We start from the raw sequence: 18114 nt of genomic DNA, 5'->3' as shown, positions 1-18114 counted from the left end.
TCAACTGGTAAGCGTAATCATAGTATTTTTTGTTGTCATTGGTTGCAATTTGCTTGTTCTACTCACATGGTTATATATAGACTTGGGTTTTGTGCTATAGGTCTTGATTGCCTTGTAAAACTAGCTAGGTGAGGCAGCCAATTCATGGTTTAGTTTTCCATATATGTTTAACAATTTTATCTTATGAGGGCCTCCATTTATGAACATAAAAAGAATACATACTACTTTGGAAAGATAATCTTTGTTGTTCCATATCTTAGGAGATAAAATGGCTTTCACGCTTGCATCTTCATATGGTGCAACTTTAGTCATACTTTGCACTTATACAAGAATGTTCAAACCAAGAATGTTGCATAAACTGCAAGTTGATGTTTGAAGGCTCTTTATGAGCTTTCCTTATTTACAATGTCCTGTTTCCAAGAAAAGATATGGTCACTTGTTATGGTCTGCTAAATTTTCTGTATATTGTTTCCAAACCACAATAAGATGGCTCTAGGATTCTTGCGGGGGGCACAAATAAGCAGCTTCTCTTCCGTTATTCTTAAGCTATATTGTACTATGCAATTTAGTGCATGCCTCATTCCTAAGAAATTGGGATAGGAAAGATTACCAGCTCCTTCCTAAGAAACTGGGATAGGAAAGATTCCCATTGCATCAATGTGGTAGCTTCAAATTTCTATCTAAATAGATGTCTGCAGATTTAAGCTTGCTCTCTAGTTGCTCTGATCTTTCTTGGGTCATACACCTGGAGTTGGATGGCAAAATTTCAAGATAGTGCTGATTTAGTTTGATATGTCTGTATTGTGCATCATATGTACCTATTGTGCTTGCTACAAGATTTGCACTTATGTTTGAGATTGGCGGTCAGGTTATGTTAGTCATATGGTCTATCAGCAGCTGAGAGAGCTAGCTTTTCTCCGTATGAGTGGATGAGTTAGTTAATATGTTCCATTAAGATTTTTTTGATGAGTTCATCTGTAATGCATGTCAAATTGTGGATGAGCTGCTATGGTTTAGTTTCTATAGCATTGCAAACATAGAGCTTGCGAGCAGACTCTATAGCCTCCATTCTCCATGGGGCATGTCTGAATGGTTGTGACTTCTCTTTTGCTTTTCCTTGATATGCCTTTTGCTCGTAGCTCTTTATGTGTAACGTACGTTGTTTTAGAAGTGCTCAAAACTTTTTTTTTTGAATCATACAAACATTTTTTACATTGTATAACATTTTTCAAAATGCCTCGTACATTTTCTTGAAAAGTGTGAATAGCTTGGAAATGTCAAATAATTCTTTTTGTATGGTTCAAACATTTTCTAAAACTTGAGAAAACTTTTTTAAATAGCATTGACACTTTCTAAATGTGGGATGAACACTTTTAAAAATTAGATAAATGATTTTTTCACAACAATGTTCTATGGTTTCAGTTTAGCCATCACACTGTCTTCACTAGTGTATTTGGCTTCAGTTTAGTGTATAATTTGGCTTAGCCGTCACTCTGTTTTCAGTAGCGAAACCAAGTCTTGAGTTAGTGCATCCACCCTGTCCACGTTCTACACACGTTCATCACTTGCACTTGCCAATGTATAAATCCGTTTTTTCGGGTTGTTCGGGTACCCCAAGTACAAACCCGAATTTCAGATTTTTAGATTTGCTACCCCGTTATGGTGTTCCGGTTCGGGTTATATAGGTACAGGTTTCTGCTTCGTGTATCGGGTTTAATGCCCACCGTGACATGCGACCGCTACACTTGCTTGGCTTGTTGCGCAAGTAAATGCTTTGACCCAAGCGTGGCTAAGGAGGCACACGTCTGCAATGACCTAGCATACGCGCTTATGTTTTTTGAACTTTTTCTTTCTCTTTGATAAGTATTAGTGTGCTTGGGCAAAAAATACTATAATATTTTTTCCTGTCATTTTATAATATGGTTCACAGTTTTCTAAAAAACTGTTCGCATATTAAGTTCTATGTATTTAGAAGAACATTGATAAAATTTAAATATTATTCATGCATTTTAAATAAATGTCCATGACATTTCATATTTTTTATATATTTTAAGAATTAAATTGTATATTAACAATATGCTCATAGAATTTAATAAATACTCACACATTGAAAGCAATATTCATGAAATTTTAAGTTTCATTGCGCAATTTTGGAAAATGTTCACCCAATATTTTTAAAATTAAAGATATAATATTTAGTCACTAATGTTTTAAACTTTTTCAAGATATAAATTTACCACATTAAAAAATGTAGACACATTGTTGAAAGAAAATATTCATATATTTATAAGCGAAAAAATTATTAAGAGAACAAATATAAAATGGCAAAATTTTAAAAGAAGTTAAGAAAACAAAGAAAAGAAAAGAAAAGAAAAGAAAAGAAAAAGGATTAAAAACCTGAAAAACAAAAAAAGAAAGTGGACCACAAAAAAACTCACATACACAAATGATTGTCGTAAACTCGTTTCCGACATTAAACCGAAAAGAAGGATAACCAAAGAGAAAGACGACACAGAAAAAAACAGAAGGATAATCACTGCCACACTTGCTAATGGGCCACGGCCCACTTCATTTCTTCTTATTCTGTGCGGGAGAGCGGTTTTTATCTTTTTGGGAACCTTCTAGAAGGTTCCTTAAGCAAGTTTTCTCTTTTATTTTTTATTTTTTATTTTTCTGTTTTCTTTTATTTTTTTTCTTTTGCCATATTTATTTTTTCCTCTCCTTTTTCTTTTTATTTTTTTCCTTTTTCCTTTTCTGTATTATTTTTCTTTTTTTTCAAAATTATTTTGTGTGTTGGAAAAATGTTCGAAAATTTGTAAATATGTTTTCACCTATCATCAATTGTTCAAAATTTTAAAAAATGTTTCCGCTTTCGAATTTTGTTCAGAAATTCAAAAAATGTTTGCTTTTTAAAAAAATCTTTGTGCTTTTTCAAAAATTGTGCAGTAGTTTGAAAAATGTTCCTGTTTTCAATTTTGGTTCAGAAATAAAAAAATGTTCGTGCTTTTATCTAAAATGTTCCCGTTTCAAAATTTTGTTCAGATATTCAATTTTTTTTGAGAATTTAGAAAATGTTATTGCTATTCAAAATTTGTTCAGAAGTTCTAAAAATGTTCCTGTTTTCAGTTTTGGTTCACAATTTATAAAACTGTTCGTGCTTTTACGAAAAATGTTCCCGTTTTAAAATTCTGTTCAAAAATTCAGAAAATGTTCTTGCTATACAAAATTTGTTCAGAAGTTAAAAAAGTTGCTATTTCAATTTTTGTTCATAAATTCAGAAAAAAATCGCAAATTTGAAAAATTGTTCGGAATTAAAAAAAGGCTGCTACAGTTCCAGGCGCTACAGTACAAAAATGTTCGCTTTTATAATTTTCAAAAAATGCTTCAGAATCTGGCGCCGATGTTAGTTCTTGAATATTTCGGGCTGTGTCCTAGACAACAACTGCTTTTTTTTTAGACAACTAGACAACAACTGCTGTCATCTCCCCTGGCTAGCTACATGCGCTCACGAGCGGGAGGGCGGGAGTTGGATCCCTAGCTAGCGCACTTCATTTTTTGCGGGATTTTCAGTTTGCGCCGTTTGCTACCGCACCCGCAAATGGGCCGGCCCAACATAGCGTTGTCTGTGAGTTTGCTCGGCTATTCGACGCAAAACGCGTCGAATAGGAGCTCCCCAATAGTCCAGCGAAAATCCTATTTACCGCTCTCTGCAGCAAATTGTCAACTAGCCCATAGAGCTAGTGGCTTGGGCCGACCCAGTTAGCATACATTGATTTCCTATTTTAGGTCTAAATTTTCTGGTTTTGGGAAGCTTTTGCTATGTTCTCGTTCGGTTTTTGTTTCCCTCTATTTTCTATTGGTTTTTAGACATTTTCGTTTTTAGGTTTTCTTCTTTAATTCTTTATTCTATCCTTTTTTAAAATTTTGACTTTTATTATTTTCATCTGTCATGTATCTCTTTTAGTTTTTATTTTCTTTTAAGAGTGTTCCCCGAACTTAAAAGATGTTTTGGTTGTTTGAAAATGTAAAAACAATATTCACAAACTTTAAATATATTCACACTATTGATAAAACTTTCACAAAACAAAAAAGTTTGGAATATTGAAAAATTCATTCTTTTGTTTAAAGTTGTTAATATTTTCATGTTAGTAATTACAAACCGACTAAAAACTAGAGTAAACCAAAAGGCCATTAAAAAAGAAACAAATTGTAAAACAACACAATTCTTTGATCGGCACAAACAACACCGGAAAAGCTAAGTGAGGTGAGACCTATAATAGTCGAGAAAAGCTTTGTGCCTCCGGAGTGCATGTAGCTCAAGAAAGGGGCTATGGGTGCACCTTAATTTTTAGTGATAACTTGTCAGTTAACGCGAAGAATAGGAGGTCCTGAGAGCACCAGACCCCCCGAGCAGCCCTACAATATGAATCATTCTGGTGGACCCATCATCCTCCCAAGCGCACTTCTTTGACACAATCTTGAGCCCATTTGAGTAGTCAAGCATTCGTCTAGGCGAGTTCGAGCAGGTCGGCCCATGTAACACACTTCCCTGCTGTGTGTATTCTTCTTGTTCTTTTTTTTTTGTACCGGTACTGCAGCGATCTGAGTACTGTAGGAGTCATTTTTATTCTGAGCATTTTGGAAAATATGAAATTGGTAAAAAGTCAATATTTTTGGAAAACATGAATAAATATTTGATATTTCCGAACATTTTATGAAAAAAAGCGATTTTGTTGGAAATTTATGGATTTTCTTAATGTGAGAAAAAATTAATTTTAAAACTTTTTAAACATTTTCTGAACTTTGAAAAAAATAGGGACCACGAGTATGTTTTTTTTTTCAAATTCTTAACATTTGGTGGAAAGCATGAACATTTTTTTGTATTTGTGAACTAATTTTGAAACTGAAATTCTTTTGAAAACATATGTATTTTTAATTGCTCATTAGTAAATATTTTTTTGCTCAGAAATAAGATTAGCTTTTGAAATTCCAAACGATATCTAGAAACCCCAGCATTTTCTGAAAATGCTGAACATTTTTTCAAAGAAGAAAACTTTTCGAAATTCAGAGCACTTTTTGAAACTAGTAAATTTATGAAACAAACAAACTATAAAAACCCAGAAAAGCCGTTGTATGAGGTTTCCAAAACTGGGACCAGAACCCCTCTGCCTACCGCTGAAATGGGGCTACTTGGTCAGTCGGTCGGTCGTCCGTGTGTGAAGCGTCGGTGGTTGGCGACAGTTCGACACAATGTGGATCACACAGGAAACACGCCCATTTGAGAGACCGCGACAGACGATGACGGGCCGCGGTCGGGCACGTGCTTGTGCGGCCTAGCCTTGTTTGTAGCGCTCAGAGAAAGCCCACGGCGTTCGAACCTGAAAAATCGAACAAACCGGAGCGCGCGAGACGGCCACAACCAAGAAGGGAGGGGCATGGTAGGCGGTGGTGCACGTCGCCGCCTCACCGAGCGCAGAAATGAGTTGAAGAGGAGCTCATTGACGGCAAGGTTGAACGTGGTCACCTGCAACCACTGAACCACCTACACAGCAACACATATCAACTGCTACACACTTCTCACATTGCTTGGTCGAAGGAGGGCAACCGTTGCAAAATTGAACTTCAGTTACCACAATTAATTATACGCCCAGTTAAGCTAGCATACTAGTATGAACAAACCCAAGCGGTCGACCAAGGTGCTCCTGAAATTCAGAGATCTGAATCTGACATCTCGAGGCACCTACAGCCGGTTCAGTTCAGTTCAGTTGGTTGCTGAAACATAGACAAATCTTGCCTTTTCAAATACTAGCTTATAAGATTCAAATAAACAACTTAGGTGATCCATATACAGACAAGAGAATAACTTGCATAAGAGAAGCGATCATTATAAGGACACACTGTCTGCACTCGTACTCGAACGCTGTTATTACAAACACACAATGTAAATGAAGGTTCTAGCTGAAGCACATGGTACTAGATGTCTGGGAATACATAAATAGGGTGGCCGATCACATCACTTGGTCTTCTTGCTGCTGTGGAGGAAGAGTAGCAGATCAGTAAATCACAGGATGCAATGCAAAGGACATGAGGTCATGAGCTAATCACAAGTTGGCCTACAAGTTTTACAGACCTTAAATGATACTATAGTCTGTGGTTACATTGAACTCATTTCAGATCATCAATGCAAGAACTTTTTTTTTTTTGATAAATCAATGCAAGAACTTGATACAGAGCCAGTAAAGTGGGACCATATGTAGTAGTAGTATATATGTCTTTATATCCGATAGTGGTTGATATCTTGAGACTTGGATTTGAACAATCCCGCGTTCCAAATCCTGCCTATTTACATGGTTCTTATTCCCTTTTATCAGCGGAGTATATGGAAGCGGATCCTGTGACGTACTAAATGATTACATCGATATGTTGTGCTGTACGACTGTCCCGCTGTGCGTGCATGTGTGTCGCTTGCCTCATTCGTTCTTGATCTGCCCACCGCTCTGCTTGCTGTTGGCGAACGCGACGAGCCAGAGGAGCACGACGGCGAGCACGACGTTCAGGACGACGTATCGGTGCTCGCCCAGGCTCTTGGCCAGACGCCACGCCGGGTGCTCATCGGCCCGCCACGCCGCCGTGTGGCCGCCGCTCCAGGACAGGCCGGCGTCCTCCTCTTCTCGCAGCGCGTCCTCTTGGCTGTCGTCGGTGGAACGGGGCACCTGGACGTAGAGGACTCCCTTGTCGAGCTGGACCTTGATCGCCGCGGCGTCCAAGACGCCGGGGAGGTCGAACCGCTTCAGGAAGTGGCACCACTGCCGGCCTCCGTTGAGGGCGCGCTCGCCGCCGATCTTGAGGCTCCCCGACGACTCCACCTGGACCTTGAGCTGGTCCCTGGTAAATCCTGCAACAACGGGCATGCCGCATGCGTGTCGATATGCGAGAACATGTGTGGAACGAGTGGGTTCAGTTCCTGCATGCAGGAATGATGGCAAAAGCAGCATGCAGCGGTACCTGAGACGTCGACGATGAGCGTGTGGAACTCATCCCCATGAACCCATTCGCTGCGGGGGTCGACTTCAGCCACGACGCGAGAGCGATGCCCAGCAGCCTCCATCTCTTGCTTTGCTTTTGCACTTGCTCCTATCGTTGCTTGAATGCGAGCCGAGTCGTGGTTGGATTGCAGCTTGGATACATTCATATATGTATATATAGACGTGAGAATTTTACTTGAGGACCGAGGACGTGAGATGAGAGAGATACCATATCTGCGGTGGAGACGAAGGAAAGGAAAGGATACCTCACCTTGCCTTGCCGGACAGCATGCTGAAATTTATATATACGTGGGTCCTATAGTCTACTCTTACCTAGGTGATTTCCCTTGCTTGAGTGTAGGTCTTTTCCTTGACCCTGAAGTGGTGCCATGCATCTCCTTCTTCTTCTTTCTTTTTGTTCGAAACTTGATGCAACTACTTCCATTTCATAACTTAAGGCATCTTTTTATTTGGAATGTTCCAACTTAAGCCATATGAATGGAAAGGTAAGCTTAGGGGGGCAGGAATCAGGATAAGAAGATTCAGATGGCTGATGAATCCTCAATGGAGTGTCAGGTTGCGGATATATCCCCCTTCTACTCTTTTTTTCTTTTTGATTTGAAATGGAGGCCAAGCTTTGGCTTATTATATTTATAAATTAAGTTCCCGAAAAAATGTATAAATTAAGAAGAGCATTATTTTGAGGAGGCCCAACACCTCAACAGGAAAATACAAAGCCTACTCCATTGAGGATTTGATAGAATATATGGTGTCTCACTGAATAAATTAGTGTACATGAGCGATATGTGTCCTGTTTTTTCTTTGGTTCACTCTTGATTTTTGAATACAATTCACTCCCGGTTTTATAGTGTGTTTAGACCACTAGAAAAATAGCACGGTACAACGTTCTGAGCAATGCCTCACTAAATAAATTAGTGTGTAATGTCTCGCTTTTTTTTAACATAGTACAGACACACCCTACCCGTATGAGCACCTTCGAGAGATTGAGCCATCATATCATATTGAGATTTACAAAGTCATCGTAGGTGCCTCGTTGTCGACGGGAATGTCTCCCCCCACTGAAAGCGCATCACCGGAAATCCTGAAACAAATGCAGGAATAATGCGACGATACCATGGTCCAATACTTATATGTACACATTAAGCACACATAAAACACTATAAGGCAATAAATCCAAAATGGAATACTAACAAGCATTTGTGTCATCTTGTGAAGGAGATAAAATCACGAATTTCATTATAATATTGAAAAGGTTGAATTATTTTGCTTATCCTATGTTGTCATATGTCAACATATTGTATCATATAACATATTGCAGGAATGAGACTCGTATTCAAAACAAATTTGTTTGGATGTCAAGATATCTTACCCTAGCATAACCTTCGAATTCGGAAATGGTTTTGGTTGCACATTATCCAATCCACTTTCGCTCCTACTAGATTGGATCAGAGTTTTGTCCATTTGTTTTCCTCCTTGATGGATTCTCTTTGACCTCATCCGCATCGTCCTCTAATAAGCTCCTTGTTGTTCTTGCCGAAGTTGTATCTTATAGGTGGATCACGGTCCTTCTCCTTCTTTCCTTGCTCATGACACCCTTCGAGAGAGGTGGGACGAGCATTCTATATGACAACATCGCAGAGAGGATCCCTGAGGGTAGTCTGAGCATGTCACCTAGGTACAATGCATGTGTACGACAACTGGGAGTTTGCTTTTCAGTTTTAACGGAGGAAGTCAACAGCACTCACCGGAAGTTTTTGGTCAAATAGAGGGAGACTAGGATATGTCTGAGGGAATGACGATATGGGGCAACCGAGAGTGCTATCGCGAGCAAAGCGGCCTGATCAGGCGCGGGCAGAAAAGTAATTATGCTAGTTGATTTCAAGTCTCGTTACGGTAGAGAAGAAACCAAGGGTTGCTTTAAGTCTACGGATTTGGTCGATATCAACCCTCAGTAGGATGAGAGTTTCACCGAAATACTCAATGGCGGGCTGGCAAAGTCACCAATAAGGAGGTGCAATCAATACAGGGTAAGATCACCAACGATTAGGTAGATATATGAGGACACAGGGTCACCATGACACTGTTCATTATTACACTCAATACATTCCCAGGAACACCATTAAGGAGCACAACATTGTTGCCACTGCTAAGGGGAGATCAAATCCATGCACATCATGCGTTCCTGAAGCCATGGGAATGAAGAATCATGTCCATCGTAGACCAACTGACTGAATCAAAATCGTGTCCATCATAGACCAACTGACTGAGTTAAAAAAAATCATAAGATTCAGCTTCAACACAATCATGGTAGTTTTTCACAAACGATAGCTCCAAACAAGAAAAAGGAAAAGATTCCCAGACCCAGATCCAACACAATCATTGTTTACTGTTAATTTCATTGTCTTTGGCTCTTTTTGTTTTGTTCCACAGTCATCTTCTCAAGTAGAAAAAGAAAAATATGCCCAGAACCAGATCCGAACAATCTCCAGCTCACATCCATTGATACATGCACCACAAAAACTAACCAAACACATATATACACATACGCACTTTCAGGTTGAGAAGAAACATATATATGTTCACTTTCAGGTTGAGCAGCCCACAACTATGCAAACAGTAAACATACAACAAGTACTTTTAAGTAGCATCAAAACAAGAACATAGGCAAGTGAAATTCTGTAGATTTTCATGTGCCATCTTGTCAGCAAGGTGGTCACATATGGTGACAACTCCACGCTATCAAAACAGCGATCACTTTGAACTCTAAAAGTTGATCTGATGATGACTCCTCTGAATCTGGACAAACATGACAGGAGTTTAGACACCAGAGAAGAAACTTGGGTCCAAATTCAAGACTCTTATACAGGCTAAAAGGAACAAATTATAGGAGCTTAGGTAGCACATATCACATTGTTAATACTGGTCTCAGCTGAATCTGAAATGTGTGACTGCAAACTCTCACTTCAATGTGCTTAGAATTGGAATTTGAAACACAAGTTGGAATACTAGCCAGACAGAGGCCCATCAACATGTATAAATAATACACTTTAAGTCATGCAAAATTGGAACATAGGCACATAGAAGTACAACAAAATTCAACTGGAAAAGGGAAAGAAACTTGGTGTATTGGTAGCGAGAACCAAGTGCCGTCCCAGTACAAAAGTGAGCGAGTCATAAAAAGGACAGAAGTACAAAATTCACCTCACAGAATTATGCACAAGCACCTGAAACCACCGCGGCACAGTGACGTTTTCAGAATCTCTCATAGTTGGGGGGAAAGACCCAACTTACAAATGTACATCAGCTAGCTCTACCACGGTTGTTGATTGACTGAAACTTTTAGTTTCACTACCACATTCTTAGGTACAGAGCAGGCACATTGATGTTACAGTAACGAAGGTAGAAGTTGCATGAAAACAAGAACAGCATACACATGACGACAGCCAAGTGAAAATACTATAGAGTGGTACGTGCCAACTTGTCAGAAACGGTGATCACATCTGCAAGAACTGCACGCTATCAAAACCACCGTTGCTTTGAACTCAGAAAGCTGATCTGATAACGTCTGCACACTGAATCTGGATAGACAAGACAAAAAGCTCAGACAACACAGAAGATCGTCTGCCCAATTCATGAATACTACTAATTCAAGAGTTATACAAGCTTAAAAGATTAAAATCTTAGGTATTTAGGTCGTATCGCAAAAATAGCGTAATATTAATCTCAACTGAATTCGAAACATGTCACTGCAGGAACTTACTTCAGTGTCTGCAATACAAGTGGGATACATAGCCAGACATATTAAAAAGAAAGAAAGAAATAATCTGGGGGTTTTGCTTTGAAATTAGGAGGACAACCATGATATGAGGATCAAAGAGTGGTGGAGAAATCGACTGCGATAAAGAAGAATTTCAGTTGATTGACAACGATAAGCGAGTAAAATATATCTTATGAGGTTGATTTCATATAGAACACCACGACGAGATAAAATTCCAGTCGCCTGTGCAATGATAAGCACTCCCTTGATCTTACAAGGTTGATTTCAGATAAAACAACATCGTGAGATAAAATTTCAGTTGCTTGTGAGCATAAGTTGTTCTTAATTTAGAGCGCTGACTCAGGATCTCAATTCTGACTGTACTAGTTATGCAGGTTTATCACAAAACAACGACACGAGATAAAATTGTATATGTAAAGCTGACTAAAACAAAACTTTTGTGCCACCTTGTATCTATCAAAAAGAAAAGTGTACAAAAGGGAGTTGCGCATGACTCAAATGAAATTTCTCAAGGTCAAACAATCAAAGGTAAACTGGGTCTACACTTGTATTACTTCTACATTGCACTGACCATCAAAACTACTAATAAAACTATTTGCCGCGACCTAGTGTTTTTGTGGTTAAATGAAAATTTATGCACAAGACAGTCATGGGGTGCATGATTTTTTTCCTCTTACTAATCTCATTCTCTTAAAATGTCAATTGTTAGAAACAAACAATATAATCAGATTAGACAAGTTGTGCAATAATTATAAAGGGAAGGGGATAAACATGATGCAAAAGTTTACCACTTCAAACTGTCCGTGGAGGCAACAGTGATGGTGGAAAGTTGGTATATACCCCAGTTTCAAACAAGTGGGCATATATCATTATCCCGGGCAGCCAAGTCTTGCATTCTTTCGCACAAACCCTCTGTAGCTGTAATGTCTTGATGTCCATTGTGAAATACTCAATGAGTCGAGGTGAGCCCGGCAAGGCTTTTGTCCTCATCAATAGCAAACATCTCTCTGTTACAGCTTTGATATAACACCGGTACCCAGAATGTAGTGAGATTGTCTTCTCCATCTGCCACTGGCTTGGGCTCTCGCCTCAGTTTCGCACAACGGCATAAGTGAGATCAGATGCAGTTTCACCATGGAGACCAAACATGCCGAGCCTGCCTTCCCCTGCCTCAACAATGGCCACACCTTGTGTGCACCATCCTCCGGGTGGGAGGTTGGCAATGGAGAACTCCATCCTTCTAGTGTCAAGCACGAGCAACTGCTTCTTGTGGATCACTAGCCAGTCCCAGTAGAAGCAGCCATAAGCATAATGGCGCCTGAGATAACAAGAGTTGGTCCGTGACATCGTGGCCGAGTCAACCATGTCAAGGGCCAAATCACTCCAAAACATGCATGCGGCAGCTTGCCATTGTCCGATGCTCGAAGAGAAGACGAAGGCAGCCACTTTAGTTTTGTCGTGTGCCAAACAGATCACCTTGAATGCCATCTCTTCCTCAGCCGCCATCTCGTCATTGCTGAGGGGGACGAGGAAAGGGCTGGTGAGCAGGCGATCCACCATAGCGGCTAGGTCGTCAGGCAGTTGGGGAAGCAGGACGTACCGCCGGTGCAATGGGTCGCAAACCGCGAGCTCCCGGAAGACTCCCGGCAGCCCATATTCTTCGAACCCGCGGGAGAGGAGGACGCGGCCGTCGCGGACGTCCAGGTTTAACCAGCGGAAGTGGCCGGGGAGGAAGGAGAAGGTGAAGTCGGCGGCGAGGGCGAGCGCGCGGGCTGCGGGAGCGGAGGGGTGAGGCGGCAGGGCCGGGTGGAATCCGTCTCTGTCGAGGAGCGCGAGGATGAGCGGGGCATGGTGGCTGCGGAAGCTGACGAGGAAGGAGCCGTCGGTGACGAGCCGGCGGAAGGAGACACAGGCCACAGAGGCGCGGGCGAGGTCGGCCGGGTCGGACAGCCGGAGGAAGATCTCCGCCAGGAGTTCGTCGGGGATCTCCGTCAGCAGCGATGCGCTTTTCTTCTTGGTGGTCGCCATTGGCCGCCGAGGAACCCTCGGCTGGGCGAGATCGGGAGGGCAGGAAGAGCCGTGTGCGGCGGTCGGTGCGACTCCCAGCTCGAGGGGAATTTTCTTCTGTGTTGACGAAATGGGCCACGGCCGGTGCCAATGTGAATTTTCTTCTCTTCTCAGGCCCGGCCGGTATCTCAGTTTTTTTTAGAATTGTCAACAAAAACAAAAGTCTGAAAAGTGCTTTGTCTCAAAAAAAAAAGACTGAAGAAGCAGACCCAGCACTCTCGACAACTTCCAAATTTTATGTCCCTGGCTCGTCATCTCGCACATCGATGATGTCCTCGGAGCATCTACAGCCACGGACAGCAAATCCGACTTTTCAAACGCCCGCAGACGTATCCGCAGGCATTAATCCGGCATGCCTTAAATTTGTCTCTTCACATCCGCGTATCTCATATCGAGTACCCTATATTCATACTATGCATGCACATGATGAACTACTCTACATGATCAAACAACATACAAACAAATCGGCATGAAACAGAGAATAAAATGCACATAAACCCACTCTACATCATCCAAAAGGTCGGCACAGTTCATCGTCGGACAAGTTCAAACACTAAAAACGATAATCAGACATAAATAGAGGCCACCTTCACCATTTCCTCGCTGCCGGCCCTTTGCCCTTCCGGTCTCCGGCGCTACTGTAGGAGTCCGCAGCTGGGGGAGGATTGTCCGATTTGTCGGACGAGGAGCCGTGGTCGTCGTCGTCATCGGAGGAGGACTCGACGATGATGAGGGCCATGAGGCGATGGATGACACGGTCATGCTGGCGCCTGAGCTTGGCCAGCCGAGCCGCCTCCGTCGCCTTGTCCCTCACCTCCCGCTCGGACTGCTCCATGGCAAGCTGGAGAGCCTTCACGTTCTTTCGGTGGAGCCAGCGAGCACCTGTCTCCGTCATCATAAGCGACCGGCGGTAGACCCACTGGAGGAGCCGCTCGTCCTCGTCGGGCTCCGCGGGCCCACGCCGGCGGCGGACAGAGCTCTGGCGTGCGCATCCGGGTCGGCAAGGCGAGCACAAGCACCCACCGCTACCCACAAAGGGGAGCAGCAGCCGACAGGGCGAGGGACGGTGTAGGAGAGGCGCAGATAGCGCCGGCCGCCTGTCGAAGTTGCCCATGGGCCGGGAGGCACCAGCGCCGGCATCCGAGATGCGCCGACGGGGAAGTGGCGGCTGCGGCGAGGCTGCAGATCCAGAGCTGCCCCCGGTGTCCACCTTGGAACACTCCAAGGCAATGCGAAGGGCAAGCTCGTACTCCGGATCCACCTCGTCATCGGAGCGGCTGCTGAAGCTCGACATTGCGCTGGATTCGATCAAAATCGGTGAGGGGACAGGAGATGACGGAGCGAGAGAGGAGAGTGAGTGAGTTAGGGTTTCAGACCGACGAGGCCGATGGGGTTTTTTGTGGGACATCTGAGGTGTCGGTGGTGGGCCGGGCTTGTCAGGCGGACGCGCCCAGGCGTGCCCATATCCGCTCCATATTTGGGCTGGATATGGGGGGTGCCGGTCAGTCCGTACGTTTAAGGCCCGCTTGAGGCGTCCATCTAGATCGAAAAAACGAGACCGGACAGTGACCAGGCGGCTTGCCCAGACGTATGAGACGGGTTTGAGAGGTCCGGTTTTAGATGCTCTCAGAGTGGACAAATGACATGAGCATGTGATTCATTGCCATAGAGTGACATGAAGATAAATCCCACATAACCTTCAACTTCACTATCGATGACATCGCCGCGAACTAAACTTTGCCATGGGTAAACCTGGGAATGGTTTTCAGTTATCAATTACCATGTCCAAGGCAGAGATACTTTCGAATAAGATGAAGTGCAAAGCGAAGATCACTAGCACTAGTTAGCTCTTTTCTCCACTCTGCATTGAGATCAGGTACCAACAGCTTCATGTTGACTGAACTACAAAAAAAACCTTAGCACCGGTTCACAATTTCAATACACTGTTTTTACGTGGCCACAATCCACTGCTACTACAAGTTACTTCCGTGATAAGTAAATCATTTGTCAAGCAGATTGCTACAAGTTTACTTGAATGACAACATATCCTAATCGATGCAATAGAGAAAAGAAAGTAAAGAAATAACATCTTTAACTAGCTACACACTTGGCAAGCTGGCAGTACTATCTTTACATCCCCTTTCTTGCTTAATCAATGTCTGGAAGTCAAAGCCAAGTAGCTTAGCCAGAAGGAATAACATCTTTCTAATTCTAGCTACAAATAGAGTAGGTTTTAGCTTCAGATCAATTGATTGAACAAAGCTTACAATCCTAACAGCACAGTGTAAATAAAGAGTAAAAAGTGATGAAATATTGGACTCATCAACTCCCCCAATCCTATTGGCAATGATGGATGCTCTGCTCTGAGGTCATAAGTCTTGTTTGCATCCCTGTTGGCAGATGCATCCTTACCATATCTTCAGGTTTCTCTCGCTTCTTCTCCTCCATGGCCTACCATTAGAGATTTTTTACGGTACATCATACTACCGAATTTAAGAGGTAGTATTAAGTTGATCCAACGGCTGATAGTGTTTGACTCAAAGATTGGTTTGAGGATAGCTTGGTAATTTCCTACTGTTCATCTGTGCTTAGACTCTGGCCGGCAAACGATCTATTTAGGGCCTACGATCAATCGAGCAGGGGAAACAGAATTAATCGATTGCCATTGTACGCCCTCATCTCCCCTGAGACTGTCTCAAGTTGCGCTGCCGACAAGAGCAGGCAGGCCGGCTCATCCTGTTGAGGACGCCGAAGGTAGACGAAGCAGACGACGACGACACCGGCTGCTGCTCGCCGTCTCCATCAACACCAACAAATAAGATACTTGGAATTCAGGAGCTTTGCCATGCAAAACTGCAGCACTACGAAAAACTGCTCACCCAACCACACTGCCAGTGGCGGAGCGTAGTGGGGACAATTCCGGGCCCTGGCCCCTCCTTCCAAAAGGACAATTTACCAAATACATTTACTTATCTGCTAATTGCTCTACTAATCGTCTGGCGTCTCTGATCATCCTAGCCTTTTCTATGCCATATACACTTATTTGGCCCCTCCTAATATTTGATTCACGCTTCGCCACTGCACACTGCGTAAAAATTTAGCACGTGATGTTTCACCGTCAATTCTGAAACCAAGCTTAAGGGCATCTCCAGCCGCGCCCTCAACAGGCCCCCTCAGGCCACTTTTTCGGCGCCGGCGCCGAAAAAACGGCCCAGTCGCGCCCCCAGGACGCCGAAAATCGCCGGTTCGGACCTTTTTTCCGCCCGGCGGTCACAGGCCGAACCCGGCGCGCTGGGGAGCAGTTGGAGGCTCCGGCGCTAGGGAAAAGCACGCCTGGCCCACACTAACAGGGAAAAGTCAAGGTTTTATTCCCCCGACTCGCCTCGCACCCCCGCGCCCTCGGCCACCACTAGCTATATCCCGGCGACGGCCGCCGCCCTACTCCGCTAGATAGCCATTCCCCGCCGGAAAATAGCAGCGCTTCGTCGCGGCAGCCCCTCCCATAGCAGCTGGGCGTTTCCGGCCGCCGTTTCCGGCCGCGGAGGCGCGGTTTAACGGCGGGTACACGCCCACCGAGCGCAAGGTGTTCGGCATTTTGTCTGTCTCGGCGATGGACTCGGATGAGGAGGAAGAGCTCGCCGCGCTGCTGGAGGAGGAAGCCGCGGCCGACGTCCAGGAAGAAGAGCATCTCATGGTGCTCGCCGCCCTCGCCCAGCTGCTGGCGAGCAATGAAAAGCCGCGGCGAGGTGGCGCGGCGCCGGGGCGGGTGAAAGCAAAGAACCGGCATCGTCTCCAAGGCTACTGCATGCTTTACTCCGACTACTTCGCCGATACTCCACTTCATGGCGAGAGAACATTTCTGCGCTGTTATCGGATGAGCCGAAAGCTCTTCCTCAGGATTGTGAATTCCATCCGGGAGTTCGACAACTACTTCAAGTGCAAGATGGATTGCACTGGCGCTCTTGAATTCACCTTCATCCAGAAATGCACGACAGCAATGAGGATGCTTGCATATGGAGCTCCCAGTGATTCACTCGACGACTATGGGCGCATGGCCGAGTCCACCAGCATAGAGTGTTTCTACAAGTTCTATCGGGCAGTGGTGGCAGTGTTTGGGCCACAATACTTGAGAACACCCAATGCGGAAGACACTGCTCGGATCCTAAGCCAGAATGCAGCAAGAGGATTTCCTGGGATGCTTGGAAGCATCGACTGCATGCATTGGAAATGGAAGAATTGCCCATTTGGTTGGCAGGGGATGTACAAAGGCGCCAAAGGCGGTTGCAGTGTGGTGCTTGAGGCGGTAGCCACACAGGACCTTTGGATTTGGCACTCCTTCTTTGGTATGCCAGGAACTCATAATGACATCAACATGCTGCAGTGCTCTCCTGTTTTTGCCAAGCTCGTTGAGGGCCATTCTCCTCCGGTGAACTTCGAGATCAATGGGCACCAATACAACAAGGGGTACTATCTAGCTGACGGCATCTATCCGAGATGGTCGACATTTGTGAAGACGATCTCAAACCCTGTGGCAGGAGGCAAGAATGCCTGGTTTGAGAAGCTTCAGGAGGCTTGCAGGAAGGATGTCGAGCGGGCATTTGGTGTGCTCCAATCTCGATTTGCTGTTGTTCGGTACCCCGCTCAGACCTGGTCCAAAGATCAAATGTGGGAGATTATGACTTGTTGTGTCATCTTGCACAACATGATCATCGAGAGCGAGCAAGAAGACCCAGTGTTTGACACTGAACCATACTACAGGCAGGGTCCTCTAGCCGAAGTTGATCACCAGCTACCGGCAACTTGGACTGCGTATCTCAGTATGCGTCAGGAGATCCGAGACCCACAGGTACATTATCAACTGCAGAAAGATTTGATTGAGCATCTATGGAGGCTCAAGGGGGACGCCGTGTGATGAAATACGAGTTTTTATTTGTTGAACTATATAATTTGTATTGAACTATTTGTTGTTGTACTATTTTGTTGAAGTATTTGATTTTTCTGTGATGAAATATGTGATAAGAAATAATTGTGTTGATAATTGAACGCCGAGACACGGCGAAACCACGCCGAATATGGGCCTATTCTCGTCTATATGGGCCGTTTATTCGCCGAAATTGGGCTGCAAAGTGGGCCAATTTCAACGCCTGGGGGCGACGACTGGGTGCACAACCGCCCCCAGCGCTGAGTGTATCGCCGGCTCGCCCTCAGGGGATGATTTTTATG

General features: G+C 44.0%; 2 protein-coding genes across 2 annotated transcripts; both read right to left on the bottom strand.

Moving 5' to 3' along the window:
* Nucleotides 1–6254: 6254 nt before the first annotated feature.
* Nucleotides 6255–7207, bottom strand: LOC125521778 (uncharacterized). Its single transcript, XM_048686842.2, has 2 exons — nt 7006–7207; nt 6255–6895 (listed from the first exon to the last, which is right to left on the bottom strand). The coding sequence occupies exons 1-2, from the start codon at nt 7190–7192 to the stop codon at nt 6471–6473; spliced, it is 612 nt and encodes a 203-aa protein (XP_048542799.2). The 5' UTR covers nt 7193–7207; the 3' UTR covers nt 6255–6470.
* Nucleotides 7208–10184: 2977 nt separating this feature from the next.
* On the bottom strand, nt 10185–12890 carry LOC147962511 (uncharacterized). Its single transcript, XM_087535547.1, has 2 exons — nt 11613–12890; nt 10185–10624 (listed from the first exon to the last, which is right to left on the bottom strand). Exon 1 carries the CDS (start codon nt 12850–12852, stop codon nt 11914–11916), a length of 939 nt encoding a protein of 312 aa, XP_087391673.1. The 5' UTR covers nt 12853–12890; the 3' UTR covers nt 10185–10624; nt 11613–11913.
* Nucleotides 12891–18114: the final 5224 nt, after the last annotated feature.

The sequence above is a fragment of the Triticum urartu genome, chromosome 7A (assembly GCF_056163025.1).
Source record: "Triticum urartu cultivar PI428250 chromosome 7A, HENAU_Tu73, whole genome shotgun sequence".
In the NCBI taxonomy this organism is placed as follows: domain Eukaryota; kingdom Viridiplantae; phylum Streptophyta; class Magnoliopsida; order Poales; family Poaceae; genus Triticum; species Triticum urartu.
Note: the sequence above shows the minus strand (reverse complement) of the source record. Positions and strands in the feature narration are given on the sequence as shown.